The sequence below is a fragment of the Hypanus sabinus genome, chromosome 1 (assembly GCF_030144855.1).
Source record: "Hypanus sabinus isolate sHypSab1 chromosome 1, sHypSab1.hap1, whole genome shotgun sequence".
Lineage (NCBI taxonomy): Eukaryota > Metazoa > Chordata > Chondrichthyes > Myliobatiformes > Dasyatidae > Hypanus > Hypanus sabinus.
Window position 1 is genome coordinate 104,994,555 of NC_082706.1, and position 17,019 is coordinate 105,011,573.

At 44.5% G+C, this 17,019-nt stretch overlaps 1 protein-coding gene across 1 annotated transcript in view; it reads left to right on the forward strand.

Annotated features, from left to right (window-relative positions):
• pkhd1l1.1 (PKHD1 like 1, tandem duplicate 1) overlaps positions 1 to 17,019 on the forward strand; it is a 147,448-nt gene that overhangs the window by 32,358 nt on the left and 98,071 nt on the right. Inside the window, exons 20-30 of the mRNA XM_059986258.1 lie at positions 236 to 370; positions 1,364 to 1,485; positions 4,084 to 4,247; positions 5,168 to 5,380; positions 5,494 to 5,636; positions 7,011 to 7,158; positions 8,368 to 8,522; positions 9,202 to 9,324; positions 11,505 to 11,610; positions 12,135 to 12,440; positions 13,653 to 13,817. Of these exons, the coding sequence (XP_059842241.1) occupies positions 236 to 370; positions 1,364 to 1,485; positions 4,084 to 4,247; positions 5,168 to 5,380; positions 5,494 to 5,636; positions 7,011 to 7,158; positions 8,368 to 8,522; positions 9,202 to 9,324; positions 11,505 to 11,610; positions 12,135 to 12,440; positions 13,653 to 13,817 (1,780 nt within the window). The remainder of the gene's footprint in view (positions 1 to 235; positions 371 to 1,363; positions 1,486 to 4,083; positions 4,248 to 5,167; positions 5,381 to 5,493; positions 5,637 to 7,010; positions 7,159 to 8,367; positions 8,523 to 9,201; positions 9,325 to 11,504; positions 11,611 to 12,134; positions 12,441 to 13,652; positions 13,818 to 17,019) is intronic.

A 17,019-nucleotide genomic window follows, 5' to 3' on the forward strand; every position in this document is an offset into this window, starting at 1 on the left:
TAGATGCTGCCTGGCTTGCTGCGTTCCACCAGCATTTTGTGTGTGCTGTACAGCATGCTCTTGGATGGCTGGATCTTCACCTAGCTAGCAGCCCCCAAAGCTGACATCACCCCTCCTCCTGGGCCTGACCTGATTCCACCTAAGGCCTGAACATTTACCCCCACCAACTTTGAATCCACATGCTCCAGATTCTCACCCTGGTCAGTCAAAATATGATTTGCTTTTCCCCTTGTAGGGCTACAGCTATTACAGTGGCCAGGTGACGGTGGAGACTGATGCCTTCTGTGGACGACACTCTGTCAAAAACCCCAGTTATCTGTATGGCTTTGCTGAAACCCATCGGTCTTTCCTATTAGACACCTACAAGCAGGTGAGACCACAACTACTTTATCTCCTTCCATTTGATTTGTAGAGCTTAAATATCATTGGGCCTTGGTAGTATGTAGGTTCAGCCCAGATTAGGAGCAGGTCATGCTGCTCCTTTCTGCTCTGTCATTTCCTAATGTCATGGTTGATCTCCTCAATAACTCTTCTCTCCCACACTGTCCCTATACCTTTGATCTGTTTAACAAATGAGCACAAATAGGATCTTGGATAGGAATCACATTGACATGCTGCCATGTGAACATAGAAATTTCTCCTCATCAGCATCTTAAATCCACCATTCCAAGATCTCCAGCTCAGCTTAATGTCTTCTCATCTTCTACCCTTCTGAGAAAATTGCACATCAGCAAAATGATTCCAAACTCCACAGTAATTAGATTCATTTTTATGCTTAATATATTGTATCTGGACTAGGTAGTCCTGTGTTTTGTCTGATAGTTCTTGGAAATGGGTCAACCCTTTACTCTGTAATTGGCTTTCCAATAATTGCTGAGGAGTTGAGATCATCTCTTGTCAACACCCCATCAGTGTCTGGTGTCCAGTCTCTCACATGGAGAAAAATGTAAATGCCATGGGGAAGGGGAAGGACTGGAGAAGAAGAAAGGAGTTTGAGAGAAATGCAGGAAGATTCTGAGCCAAAATTGATGTCTATGTGTCAGGCTCTTACTTCACACTCTTGTTGAAGATAATTCCCCTTCTGCAAGGATTCTAAAGAGATTAAAAAGGTATTCAGCTACAACTCTGAACTAGGGTCAATGTGGATGTATTTCCAAAGGAAAAATTTCAAGATTCTGCAGATAAATTCTTGCAAACTATGTATGACTTTAAATATAAATTAATTTAATCAGGTGACAGATCTTTATTTTACTCAAGGGTTAGTTCCCAATTACCAGATGCTCACAGTAGTCTATTTCAGATTCTGAGATAAGAAATAGCAAAACCAGAAGTGTAGCTAATGTGAGTTTAACTATGCTTTCAGCTTTGCTTTGCATACAAAGGAATCTTGGAAAATTCTATTTGGCTCTCAATGAGTTATGAAGAAGAAAGCAAAACACTGACCAAGTCTTTTTGGGTATCGTACAGTTTTGCTGAAGGGAATCAGTAAGTATTTCTTAAATTTTAATAATTAGGGATTAATTTTACACATTAGGTGTTGCAGGTAATAACGTAACTAATCATTTAATAAGTTGCATGTTCTAAATGCTATTTGCAAACAGTAATTAAGATTGCTTCCAGCCACTGAGAAACGAAGTTTTTTTTTGTAATTTTTTTTATTGAAGTTCGTCATCAAACAAACATTTCCATAAGATATATTTCAGGCATTGTACATGTATATTATATAATCATATATATGGCAAATCTCCACTAAGTATTTATCTGAGGTATACACTTATAGAAGAGAGTGGAAAGAACAAAGTGTTATTTTTATAATTGAGTTTAAATTGTCATAGGTATTGATAGACAGTGAAAAATTTTGTTTTGCATGCCATCATTACAAATCATATCATTACAACTGTGCATTGAGGTAGTACAAGGGAAAACAATAACAGAATGCAGAATTAAGTGTTACAGTTACAGAGAAAGTGCAGTGCCCGCAGACAATAAGGTGAAAGGTAAATTGTGATGTGAAGAGTCCATCTTAGTGTATGGGGACCATCTTATAATAGTGGGATTGACTGTCCTTGAGCTTGGTGGTACAAGCTTTCAATCATTTGTGTCTTTTGTCTGATAGAAGGGGAAGAATGTCTGTGGTGGGTGGGGGTCATTGAGTACAGGTAAATTTACAGCAACCCTATTAGCATGAGGGCCCAAACAGTAGGGTTCCTGATAGACTGAAACTCAGCATCAGATCCAAATTCTTCAAAAAGACTTATTAACAATTAGTTAATCTTTCTCACTGGAAAATGTACCATAACAAAGCCAACAGTTATGAACAAAGGTGGTGGAGATTGTTTTCACCTTAAGGCCTCTCAAATCTTCAGAGCATCCCAGATCACACAAGCACTAACGATACCAATTCTCCTCTGGAAACTTCAGTCTATAACCAATACAGAAGGGGTAGCACACTTTCAGAGATGCTGTCCTTCAGTCATGTCATTGAATTGAAGCCTTGCCCAACTCCCATGTCCTTGATCAGTGAACAGCAGCTGCTGTTCTCCTGGATTCCCAGCCAATATTATGCCTCAGCCAAGTAAACCCACCCCAAACTGACTTGGAAATAAAGGCTGGGTCTAACTCCTTGAACTTCATCTACAAACTCCGAGCTGCAGAGTTTCATTAGACCTTATTTTCCCAGACAGTTCTTTTTCTTAAATCTGTCAGTCCTATTGCGACAAAGGTTGTTGACAACAGCTCACAAGAGCCCTCTGTCCTGGGCCAGACTTCCAATTTGTCCCCAGCTGTAGCCCATCTTTTTGATGCATCCTTCCTCTTTTAGGGATAAGAACTTTGGAGCTCTTGATGCTGTTTGTGTAGTTGTAGGTTTTTATGGGATGGTGTTGCTAGCCCCATGCCCAACCCTCCTCCTTTCACAGCTGGGCTTGGGACCGTCCATGGTGGAATTCTCAGACAGTTAGGGATGAGCAATAAATGCTGGCCAGATCCCAAAAATGATCATAAAACTGACCTAAGCTTTTGGTTAACAAGCTGATTGTGCACCAAGGCACTGTGTGAGTGAGCATGCTCTCTGCACAATGACTACTGTGGAAAACATTATCAGCTGTAAAGTTCTCTGGGATGTCCCGAGTCTGTGAAAAAGATTCAGAACAGAATCCATTTTCAAATAGCCTTGTATTCCTCCAACTGTAGAGAAGTCTTCCTGAATAATCACTTGAAACACCCATTGGTCAATTTTCAGATGACGGTCTCTCCCTGATCTATCTTATGCAGTCATAGAGTAGTAAATCACAGAAGCATGCCCTTTGACAAAGTCCATGCTGACAGAGTTGCCCAAATGAGTTTCTTTATTCTGTACACCTGCTCATTAATGCAAATTTCTCACTAGTCAATAATGAGGCAGGACTTCAATGCATAAAAGCATGCAGACTTGGTCAAGAGGTTCAGCTGTTGGTCAGACCAAACATCAGAATGAAGAAGAAATGTCATCTAAGTGACTTTGTCTGTAAAATGATTGTTGGTACCAGACAGGGTGATTTGAGAATCTCAGAAAAGGCTGATTTCCTGGAATTTTTTATGCATATCGGTCTCTACAGTTTACAGAGCATGATGCAAATAAACAAAAATTAATGAGAGGCTATTCTATGGGCGTTAACACCTTGGTAATGGGAGAGGTCAGAGAAGGATGACCAGAATGGTTCAAGCTGACAGGAAGGTGACTGCAACTCAAATAACCATCAGTTACAACAGTGGTGTGCAAAGAGCATCTCTGAATATCAGTTTAAACTTTTACTATTCAGGAACCCATCCGAATGCCTTTTAAATGTCATAATTATGCCCACCTATTCCACTTACTCTGGCAGCCCTTTTCATCTATTCACCAGCCTCTGTGTGGAATAGGTTGCTCCTCGGGACCCTCTTAAATCTTCCCTCTTGCGCTAAACCGCTACCCTCTGTTCATTAATATCACTTTGTGCCCTGTCGACCAGATGGAGACTGCCTGCTTATTGTGGCTGTGATACTGGGTAAGGGTGGATTTTAAGTCTGACAGTGAGACTCATAACAGAGTGCTCTTGCTCACAGGTGGACCTATACCTGCATCAATTTGCTTACGTCTGTACAAGCCATGTTTCCGAAAGGGAGCAACTTCTTGCTGGAAAAAATCTATGTGTGGAAGAAATCAGCCCACGATTTATTTGTGGATACTGTTTACATCGGGCAACATGCTACAACCAGTGGTCAAGAAGGTATTGGTATTTTGTATTTACAAACCTGAGTGATGAACTAATGCTAGACAGAGTAGCCACATTATGCAGAGTACTAGTAGTTTATAGTTAATGTTAATAACCAACCCTGGCCTTAGAAACACACAAAAGGAGCTTCAAATACAAAGTGTCCTGTTGCTCTCTGCCATGTGCATGGTTCTTCAACTAAAGCACAGTTCCATCACCCATGCATCCCATGGTACAGGATGAGGGACTGACCCTGTGGTGTTGGGTCAGAGTATCCCGGGAATTATACTAAAGATGAGTGAATGGAATATAGCTTAATGTCAGGCATGGCATGATCTAATAGAGTGTTGAAGCAAGCTCAGGGGGTTGAATGGTCTCCTGCTATCCATCAACTGCTGCTGTGGTGTGGTTTGTGGACTGTTGAGTCCTGTCTGTATTGGGTGAGCTGAGACCATGGTGCTCATGGCTGTCACATACTGTTCCTGTACAGAGGTCCACGTCTCCCGAGTTACCATGTCTGAAGTAGCCAGTTGAGTTTCATGATTAAGGTGAAATATCATCGAGTGCAGTGAGTGGCCCTTCAGCCCAACAAGTCTATACTGACCATTTACCGTAACCCTAAATTTACTCCACATTCCCATCAACTTCCCCAAATTCTACCCCCGTCTACTCTCGAGAGGGAACTTGCAGCAGTCAATGAACCTTTCAACTTCCATGAGATCTGGGAAGAAACTCAAGCAGCCAAGAGAGGCCCGTGTGATCTCAGGGGTGAAGGTGAAGAACTTGCAAGCCACATAGCACCAAAAGTCAGGAATGAACCTGGTCCTCTGGTGCTGGTGCTACTGACTATGTTTCACCATGTGCTCCCAGTCATGCAGTCACCATGTTTCTGTTGGTATACTGTGTTGTTGGTGAGTGCTATTTTTAACTTGCAGATGTTCCGATGAGAACACTCCCACCACTGATTACCAGAGGGATTATTATTCAGAAGTTCATCGTCACAGAGAATAGAAACATGAATGACAGTTCATCTGTTGAATATGAGATAACTATGGTTCCCTTCAACTGTAGCTTCAACTTTCCTTTGCTAGAGATTGGCTTTGCTCAGGTGAGTTCGATGTGGACCCCATGGGAACCACAAAGCTCGGGTTTGAGATGAGGGATACTTCCTACTTGCTTCTGAATGTAGCTCTAACACTCTAACACAGCTGCATTTACACTCAAACTTTTATTCAGTGGCTATACTGTGTTACACCTACAGCGCACACCATTGTTACTTACCTCACCAACACCGGGTTGCAGGTAGTTCAGACACAGCAGGAACACCTCCCAGAACTGCTGCCTCTGATAGATAAAGGGAACATCATCACCTGCAGGGACCCCACCTCCTCACCACCAACCCAAGCAAGTATATCACCCTTCATTGTTACTGATGTGAACTCTGCTCCACAGCATGTGGGAGCACCTTCACCTGGACTACATTACCCAAGGCAGTAGCTCCATGTGCTCCTGAAGTAGCTGATGCTAGAGTCGATGGGACTGGAAACTCACTCCTGTCTGTTACTGGAATTGATGGGTCAAGAACCCCTCTCGTGACCATTACTGGAGATGATGGGACAAGAACCTCACTCATGACCGTTACTGGAGATGATGGGACGAGAACCTCACTCATGACCATTACTGGAGATGATGGGACGAGAACCCCACTCATGACCGTTACTGGAGATGATGGGATGAGAACCTCACTCATGACCGTTACTGGAGATGATGGGATGAGAACCTCACTCATGACTGTTATTGGAGATGATGGAACAAGAACCTTGCTCATGACTGTTATTGGAAGCGTTGGGACGAGACCTCGCTCAAGACCATTACTGGAGTGGTGGGTCTAGGACAACTGTCCTGTTTGCTATTGGAGTTGACAGGTCCAGAACCACCTTCCCATCTGCAAACTCCATTTTATCCCAGCTCCTTCTAAACACTGCCATGGACTTCTAATTACTCCATCCCCAGCTGGTAATGTTCTTTTTCACTAAAATTAGTCCTACCTTTCCTGTTTCCTATGAACTGCTTTCCTATCAATCTCATTTCCAAGAGAAGTAGTTTTATGAACAAAATTTCCATGGCTATGAAGCTGTTAAATCTCTGAGCAAGTTTCCACATTATACTCTCCTTGTCTACTCACCTCCAGAATTAACGTGGCAGGGTGGACCATGACATACTGTAATCCTCTATGATCCTGTGATTCCACTCCCCCAGTTCCCAGCTAAGCCCTGTAAGGTGGAGACACCTGGGTGAGCACTGAAGACCTAATGGCCACGCCTACAGTGTACACCACGAAGTGCACCATTTTACACATTCCTCCTTCTGCCAGAGGGCTCTGAGTTGCACTGGCAAAGGGTGGAGGAGAGTTGCAACTGTGAGGCAGTTCTCTGCTGCAGACTGCTGGGATTATCCTGAAGCTAGTGGATTTAGGGTGCATTTTGGGACAGGAACTGTAAAATGTGTCTGCCAGCCACTCGTGGGGTACATGACATGTTGGTGTAAGGGTTCAGTTTGATTCAGTGTTGTATCCTCCCTCCAAGCAAGAATTCCCAGGGCATTCCCTGTTATCCTACTGCACCACTGTGGATCTGTGTAACATTGGTATTATTGGCTGTGACAGACTGTAGCTCTCGGGCTTTCCCACCTCTGTTTGAGTGGAGATTGGCAGAAGCCCTGGACAGGGTCAGAATTCTGTATTAGGAAGTATAACGCATGCAGTTACTGTTTGTCTAGATTGCATTCAACAGCTCTAAGGACATGGCTGTCTACAGGGGATCCACCTGGCCCAGCGGGTCCATTATAAGAGTGTGGAGAAGAGAGGCGGCATCTCCTCCCATCACTGGCACCATGGACATTCAGGCCTACGGTCAGCTGCTGAAGGGTGAGTAATGAGGATCAGCTCTGAATTTGCTTACCTGCTGGGAATCTGCTTACCTGCTGGGAACCTGGTGAAGTCTGGGATGTTCCATTGGTAAAGTCCCACACCCTGGGATAGCTCTGAATCTGGTAAACTGGCATAGTGGAGTTATAGGGTCATACAGCATGAAGACAAGCTTTAGTCTGACTGGTCCGCTGTGACCAAAGTTCCTCATTCAAGCTCACCTTGTTTGCCAACGTTTGGCCTATAACTTTCTAAACCTTCTCTATCCATGTACCTGCGCAACTGTCTTTTAAAAGTTATTATTGTATCTGTCTCAGCCACTGCTGCTGGCAGTTCATTCCACATGCGTATCATCCTCTGAGCCTATGGGAGGTGTGTCCTGTCACCCCAGCCTGCGATGTTTATGTCTTTTGGATGAAGCCCAGACACACTGATCAGTTTTCAAAGGAACAGCAAACAAGATCTACCTGTTTTGTTTCCTGGTAAAACCTCAGACATATTGGCTTCACTTTTACCTTCTGCCTCTCTTCAGTACAGCCTTGCCCGTTACTATCACCTGCTGGGGTTCAGGCTTGGAATCTGATCCTATTCTGAGCCTGCGCATTGTTAGTTCAATTTGTACTCCTGAACCTTGTAGTCACTGTCCAGGCAGGTTGCGGTCAGTGCTTGCAGACTAATTGGACTACATCCCAACTAAGTCTCAGAGTGAGCCAGCACACCACAGAACCCTCAGCCTGGACAAACAGCATTACAAACTGTCCAATCAGTCCTTTGCCATGAAATAGGGAATAGGTGGGGTCACAGTCTCAGCAGATTCCCCACCCACCAACCCAGCTACTGGAGTTACCGGAGGGATCAGGTGGAATCGAGAGGGAGGGAGGGAGGGAGAGAGATCGCTCTCGGGCCTCTGGGAGTGGGAAGGTATTCCAGCAGGTGATTGGATGTTAGGTGTCATTTTAGGATTAAACGGTTGCCACTAACAACCACGAGGATCTTTGCTGTTCCTGAGAAGGTAGTAAGTAAGACAAGGTGAGGGGGAGTAGAGAAAGGTGAGTGGAGAAGAACATCTCCAACAGCAAACCCCAGCTCACCAGTGAGGGGGTGCTGGTCACTGGGGAGCTGGAGAGATACTGGGCCGTAGAGGAGATGCATTGCCATACATTCCTGGTCCTCTGCACCACCCTGATGTCTGTTTTTTTGGTTTTGAAGGATTGCCAGTCGATATTTCTACCCTGGAAATGCAGTACAGTTTGCAAAGCATTCCTGAGATTGGGACTGTGGCTGTGTGGGGGACAGGCAGCTGCTCGAGGTACCTGTGGAGGGTGACGTGGCTGAACAAGGTTGGAAATCAGCCCATGCTCCAGGTGAGAGGCAAACCCAAGTGGGACAAAACAACACAACATCCAATCTCCTGCTCTGACCATGGTGGAACCAGGCAATTGGCTTTATCCTTGTCACATCTCTGTTGTGTTCGTGAACTTCTCAACATTGTAGCTGGTCTGACCAGATGTATTGGATGTGATTGAGGCCGGCCGTTGGGGATAGGTTATCCAACACTAGCCGTAACTGTGAGGGTCCCATTTGGCCCCTGTTCACGTTAAGTGAGTGACTCCAGTGTCACTTCTCAATTATGGTTCTCCATCCTATCATGTGTCATCTCTTGATCCATGATTCTCCCACTTGGAGAGCAAGACAGCTTGTGCTCAGGTATCCCGTTCCCTCTGAGTCCTTCTGCATGTTGGCCATTCCTTCACCATCACTGAGTCGAAATTTTGGGATTCCCTAGCTGATGACATTTTGGGAGCACCTTCACCTGAAGGATTTCAGCAGAAACAGGAGGCAGCTTACCCTCGCCTTCTCAAAGGCATTAAGAATGGAGTAAGTGCTGGTCTCACCACCATGCCCAGATCCTGCTTATGGGAACGTTAGGAGCTGCTGCCAGGAACTCCGGGTGAAATTTGTTGGATAAATTCAAATAACCAGAATTGGATTGCAACACTAAAAGTGTCAGATGTTGAAATATCTGCTGATCCTGTGTTGCAGGTTAATGATTCAAATGTTCACGGCATCAATGCAGGAATTTCAGTCACTGAGAATAAGCGTGGAGGTCAGTTTAGTCAACGCCTGATTGGAGACCTGTTCCGCACACCACACATTCTGCCCCAGGTAAGCTCAGTAATTCACCACACAATGGCAGAGAAGCTCGACAAGTTGAGTTTATTGTCATGTGTACAGACACGGGGAGGTACAGGTACAGTGAAAAACCTGCTTGTAGCATCACCACAGGCTCAGCAGTATAGACCATGCACAGAATGTAAACTGTACCGAGCAGTAAAGAGAAAAAAAAAGCATTAGTGCAACAAAAAGCAGCCATGTCCATGGTAGTGTGATGAGTGGTCTGTAGTGTTCTGTTGCTGAGGTAGGGTTAGAGTTGTATTGCCCTTCAAGCCTGCTTTGTAAGGAGATATGGATATATATAGACAATTAGACCACAGTTAACCCATAGCCCAATCCCTTTTATAGCTCACCCTTACCCTAACTCCAACCCCAAGTCCATTCATTCATTTTTGCTTCACATTCCCCAGCATCCTTCCCCTACAGCAATCTATTGATCTCAATCCTGAAGTTTTTAGTTAAGCTCTCGAATCCACTGATAGGACCTTTTCCATTTCACTGCAATGTGAAGCTGTCGATCCTGATATCCCCATGAGCAGTTTGTCTCTGATTACTGTATCCTCTCCATACACCCTCTCGTCACACACCATCCCCACCTCACCATCGGATCCCTTCACTCTTCTAAGATACAAAGCACAACACCATACAGCTGCACACACCTCACACCCGAAGTAACTGGGAGCTGAGTGTTTCACTTCCATTTGTTGCTGCTTAGTGCAGAACTATGAACTAGGTCAGTGTCCTCTAGAACTGCAGGGTTCTAATAATGCTCTGAGGTCTCCAGCAATGAGCAAGAACATCCACATGGGTGAATGCACACACTCTGTCCTTCTCTCACATATACAGAGAATTCAGAAACACTCAACAGACCAGCAGCAACTTTGGAAAGGAAGAATGAGCAAACATTCCAAGTTCTACGAAAGGTCTTCATCTCTTCACAAACACTGCCTGACCTGCTGTATTTTTTCAGTGTTCTTTTCTCTTTCAGCAGCTGCAGGGTTTGCTTTGGGTTACATTTCCCAGGTGATCTGGTGGATCATAGTTTTAACTTTTGGAAGTAATCCTCATCCCAAACTGACAAGGTCTGTGTTAGATCTGCAGATCAGGTTTCTGAGTTGGGCAGCAGAGGTTTTCAGTCCCTACAGGAGAACTCACCGGTTCTACCCATCTCTGAACATCCACTGTAACCAGCTCACCTTCCAGTCTCAAAAAGAATACTCCATATTGCCTTACAAAGCAGAAGAAGCCCATTTGGTCCAGTGAACATACGATGACACCCAGAGCAATCACATTCCTATTAATTATCCCTGTGGATTATTTTTCCCTTCACGTCTATCAACTCCTCCCATACTTAAAGTCAAAGTAACTTTATTATCAAAGTTTGTGTAAGTCACAACGTACTACCCTGAGATTCCTTTTCACAACAGAACAAAGGAAAACAATAGAATCAATGGAAAAACTACACACACAGACTGACAAACAACCAAAAGAAGGGAAACTGAAAACAACAAAAAAACTAATAATAAATAATTAGGTAAACACAGGAAGTAATACTGAGAACATGAGTTGCAGAGCCTTTGAAAGTAGGTCCACTGGAGGTGAGTGAAGTTATCCGTGCTGATCCAGGTTGAAAGAGCTTTTCCTGAACCTGGAGGTGTGAGACCTAAGGCTCCCGAAACTTCTTCCCAAAGGCAGCAGTGAGAAGAGAGCATGGCTCTATCACCTACCTATATACTAAGGCACATTAACCCACCAGCATGTTGTTGACATGTGGGAGAAAATTGGAGCGCCAAGGGAAAACTCAGAATATATAGTCTCCACCACCAGAGTTTGGGATCAAACCCAAGTGTATGTGGTGAACACTGCTGCTCACAGGAACACCAGCTTCATAACAACTAACACACACAAACTGCTGGGGGAACTCAGCAGGCCAGGTAGCATCTCTGGAGGTTAATAAACAGTTGATGAAGAGTTTCAGCCTGAAACATCAGATGTTTATTTTCCTGCATAGAGGCTGAGCTCCTCCAGCATTTTGAGTGCTTTGCTCAAGGTTTCCAGCATCTGCAGAATCTCTTGTGCCTCTTCACGACAGTTGGCGCCTGCGGGCTTCACGGTGCAGTTCCAGACCTATCAGGACCACCTGGCTGTTCATGTCCTTTCCTTCCCCACAGGTTCAGGTTTTCATCAACGGCATTCCCAGCAAATGCTCTGGGGATTGTGGATATAGATGGACTTCTGCGAAAACCCCTGTCATTACAGGCATCAGCCCCAGCAGAGGTACGTAATCAAACCACGGGGACTTGGTGTAAATTCAGGGACTATCCAAAGGCCGGTTGTGTCTGAGTTACTTGCAGCAGGTGTACCCTTAAAACACTGGTGATTGTCACAAGGGATGGGAGTGGGAGAGGGACAGGGGAGAGGCCAATTGTCCCCTGTAGATTCCACCACTCAATTGAACCATATCTGTCAGATACTGGTATTGCTCCACAGCACTAACGCCTTTGCTGATCAATAATCTGCCTCTTGCGCCTGTCTCAATGGGTTACCCCAGCATGAGGTCTAGATTTTGGCCCTACTTTGTGTGATGAGCATACAGAACATGGAACGGTACAGCACAGGATAGGCCATTTGGCCCTGTGCCTCTAGAACCAGGAGCAGGGTTTCAGCATAAGGGATCACCTATTTCAGATGGAGAGGAGGTGGAATTTCTTGTCTCAAAAGGGTTGTGAATCCTCTGCCCAGAGAGCTGCAGAGGAGGGGTCAGTGGGTAGGCCATGTCTGATATTCTGGGGGACTGTGAGAGGAGTCTGGCATTGCGGTCATGACCAGATCACTGGAGCAGACTCAAGGGGCTGAATACACTACTCCTGCCATGTTTCCTCTTATTATGTTCCAACTACAGGTTCATCATGTTCTACCATGGGCACAGCCACCTCAAGCCTGCAGTGACTATGACCAAAGTGTAATTTTGCCCTTTGCTCCTGCAGGTTCCTCTGTTTCAGGCACAGTCCTGACTATATCAGGCTTCCAATTCGCCAACAGTTCAGAGACTGACACCACCCGGGTTCTGGTTGGAGGAGCCAAATGTCCAATCACAAGACTGACTGGTGAGCTGCTGCTTAAAGCCAATGAAACCATTGGGGTGAGTGGGGGTAAATCCTGGAATTGGTGTCTCACCACATACAGGAGTCAGTACCAGTGAATCCTTCCTCTGGTGGGACAGGTGTAAGTGTGGGATGGTAAACTCCAGGCAGCTGTGGAAGGAATTTTTCCTGGGTTTCTTTAGAAGCATGGGAAGAGGTCATATTTCCAGCAGTCAGCTGCCTTTAGTGATCCCATGCCCCCATGCTGTATGCATCTCGTTGAACCCCAAATGTTTCCAAATTCCCATTGAAGGTACAATTGTCCCTGACTCTCCCTGCGGCAGTTCACTCCATTCTCACTTGGCCTGTGAGTAACAATGTTCCCCTACTCCCCCTCTGTATATGTTGGTGAGCTCAGGATTAGGTGAGTAGAACACTGGGATTGAGGAGTGCATTACTGAGTTTGGGATTGGACAAGTGGATCACCTGGAGTGGGAGTGGATCATTGGGTATGGGATTAGGCAAGTGGATTACTGGGGTTGAGGACTGGATCACTGGGTTTGGAATTGTGGAGTGGATCAGTGGACAAGTTAGTGATGCTCTTCAACTCACTTAATCAGCCATTCTTGGAAGTCTTTTTGTAATTGGTTCATGACTTAAACAAGTATTTTAACTTTTTATGTGGTATGACGGCACAATTCATCAACAAACAGTGAACGTACAGGGATTGTGACTGAGCAAAACATACCAGAGAGGCTAAGCCAGATACGATGTGATCCCAAGACACACTGTGGATATTAACAGAGACTTGTGGCTTATTCAAACATGGAAGCAAAGTTCTGCACTTGCTGTAAATCTGAAATGAAGCCAGAAAAGGTTGGGAATGCTTGCAGACCAGGCAGGGTGTCTGCTGAGACAGAGAATTACCATTTCACGACAATAACTTTTCATCAGAATTAGAATTAAATTGGAGGTTAACATATGTTAACATGCAGGGAAAGAAGTTGGAGAAGAGTACAAGGGGAGTTCTGTGATGGGCTAGAGGACAGGACAGAGAGAGCTCAGAGGAGGGTGCAAAGGGAGCAATAATGTTGGCAATTAAAGGAAATCAGACTGGGCAATTAAATAGTTGGAGTAACACTTGAATTCACTCTGGAGGGTTATAGCAAAGGGAAGAATCACCTCTTGGTGTTGATTGATTTTGATTACCTGATTTCTCTTTTGTTTTACCATTAGATACAGAAATGACCTGTCTGATCGGGCAACCCAACATCACAGTGGCTCCGGTTACTGTCTACATCGCCGCACTTGGTTTGGCAAAGCACTCGGGCAACCAGACATTCACTTTCACCTATGAGCTGGAGGTTGCTGGCATTTTTCCTTCCATGGGCAGTGTTGAAGGTAGTGACTGTAAAATAAATGAGCAGCCATTTAGTTCACTGTTCATGAATACTTATACCTCTGCATGAGTAGCGCACAGGTGCTTAAGTCAATCAAAAATCATTAATATTGAGGTTGTTTCCAGCAGACTACATTTTGTGTGAGGTTCACCTGTTTTCATTAGACTTGCTGAAAGTATAAATGGCCTCCAGCAGCTTTTGTGTAAAATGTTCGATAACACGAGCTTTTTATTTCATTCTGATTGCAGGCATAATTCTAAGATAACAAGAACGCATGAGTTGCTCTCACTTGGGCATCAAATTTCACTGTGAAAAAGAGCAGCAGTTTAACAAGGTGGCTAAAATTGCAACAAATAGCCAAAAATTGGACGATTGATGTCTTTATGGATAGAGACTTCTCATCTCAGCCTATGAAGTCAATGGTCTTATTTCCCTCCAGAGATGCTGCTTCACCTACTGAGTTCCTCCAGCATTTCGTGTGTGATACTTGTAATTACTAGGTGCGCCAGGGATCAAACCATGCTAGACATTGCAATAAATTTTCAAGAGGATGAATTTTAGAGACCTTAATGTTGTCTTGCTGTATGCAACCAGTCTCACTCAGCTTATATTTACTCATCCATTAACATTTTATTTAACTCAAAAACGAGGAACTCAGAGGGTTGAGCAGCATCTGTGGGGGTGGAAACTGGGAAATGCATTGTCAAAGTTTTGCATTGAGACCCTGCCTCAGATTCTGTTGTAGTGAACTTGCTTTAAGTGGACTGCCTTTTTAATTGCGGATTTAGGTGTACAGGATATGGGTGATGAATTACAGGCCACTGAAGTGGACTGTAACAGGCTGCAGAGAGGTACAGTCAGCGTGTTGGCCTTTCTATGACTCCTGGATGTCTGGCCAGTTGATGTCTACAGATACCTGTATCTAGCCTAATCTGTGCATGGCTCCTGGTTCCTCCACTTGAATAACTGCTGTTGATGGGTTGAGTAAATCTTTTATCCACTGAGGCCCAGGCCCTGACCCAAAAAAGTGATTTTTTTTACATGTAGATTGCTTACCCAATCATGAATAAAGCTGACAGAGATCTGCCCTTTACAGAGTCATTACTGGCCTCCGGATCTCTAGTGAACTCTGCAGACAACACCACGATATACTGTATCAAACTCACTGTGCAGAGAAAGATGCAATCCTAGTGCTTTGATGTGTAGCCTGTCCCATCAACACCAGCCTGGGGTTACTCACACAGATGCCAGGGAAGACCAAGATCAAGACTTTATTTCCATGGCATACAAACCCAGGTGTATAAATGCTGTGAAAATTAGCTTTTGCAAAACATTATAAACACAACAAACATAAGTTAACATGAACTTTACATGTAACTTAATGATAGAATAAACAATTACACTTGTGTAAGACTGAGAGAAGAAAGAAATGCAGACCAAGCTAGTGTTAGGGTTTTTCAAGTTGGTTCAAGCAACAGTTGGTAGTGAGGAAGAAGCTATTGTTGAACCAGCATGTGTGAGTCTTCAGGCTGTTGGTACTTTCTGCCTGATGGCAGCATTGAGAAGAGGGTATGGTCCAGATGGTGCCTTTCAGAGACATTGGCTCTTGCAGATGTTCCTGATGGTGGGAGATCTATGCCAATGGTTGAACTGGTTGAGTCCACCACTTTCTGCAGCGTCTTGCATTCCTGCACTTTGGAGTCCCCATGCCAAGCTGTGGTGCAACCAGCCAGAATGATTTCCACTGTACACTTGTCAGAGTCCTCAATGACTGCTGGATCTCCATAAGTGGCATTTCCCTCAATGTCAGAAAAATTAAAGAAATGGTCATTGACTTCAGGAGAAGGGGTGGTGCACATGCTCCTTTCTCCATCAGTGGCATTGAAGTGGAGAGGGTTGACAGCTTCAAGTTCCAAGGAGTAAACTTTGCCATTTGCCTGTCCTGATCTAACCATGTAGACACCACAGCCAAGAAAGCTCTCTAGTGCCTGTAATTCCTTAGAAGGCTAAAGAAATTTGGCACGTCCCTGTCGACCCTTGCAAACTTTTATTGATGCACCATAGAAAGTCTCATTGGCATTGGAGTTGGTTTCTTATTGTCTATGTACTGAGATACAGTGAGCAGCTTTTCTTGCACACTGTTCATACAGATCAGTTCAAATTCTGGATGAATAATGGCAACTGCTCCGCATGTGACCACTGTTATGAACCCCGTAACTGGGTTACTTACCAGCAAAGATAGAGGCATCCGTTGGAGTCTGGTGATACTATTTTTAACAGTATTTATTAGTAAAAATACACAAAAATAATATCAATGCAAATATACAGATAATATATGTCGTCAATACTAAACCTAAAAGTGTGGGTATAATAATAATAAGAAATAAGCTCTATCGTTGTCCAGGGGATAATGAATTGTCCGATGGAAATATAAAGTTCGCTGCAGTTCACACAGGCTGCCGTAGTTTGGTTGTCATTGTGTTGCAATTGTTGGGGAGAGAGATAGGAATAGAATGGGAACAGTTACCGCTACGGGTTTTGCCAACCTTCCTTTATGATTCCGATCCGTTGGTGTCTCGTTGGTGTGGCCGTTCAAGTGTGACCTTTCCTTTAGCTAAACCGTTCTTCCGTGATGAGCCCGCCACCCAGGCAAGGGAGGACGCACACGAGCTTCCACCGGCTTTCGCAATAAAATGCTGTCTCTGGATTTCTAGCATTCCTCCTGGTGCATCTGAAGGGTGTTTCCCCAGACCCTCTTTTATCCTCACTCATGGGGTCTCAGATGTCAATCAGGTTGGGATGATGGAATGCCTCAACCAGACCACTCTGGTTGTCCCCTGAGGGGTTTCAATGAATAGTACAGTACTCAATACACAATTCCTTCTCCAAGAGACAATGGCAGTAATCTCTCTTTGTCAAATAGGAGACATTCCACCTTGTGTATTCTGCGGTGTCTCAACGACTGCCTTTGCTGTTCCTGTGTCTCTCTCATTACTGACATGCTGTGTATCTCTCTCATTTCCTGGGTATCAGACCCGAAATAATAGTGATCTTGCGATTCTCAAAAAGGGGGGGGGGTGACTTTGCTCCCTTCATTCGTAACACCCCCATCCTTCTAAGGATTTTTACCACAGGTAAAAATTAAGTACTACAGAGTCTTACAGAATTTCAGAATCTAACGCAATACAAAAGAGTTTTTTTCC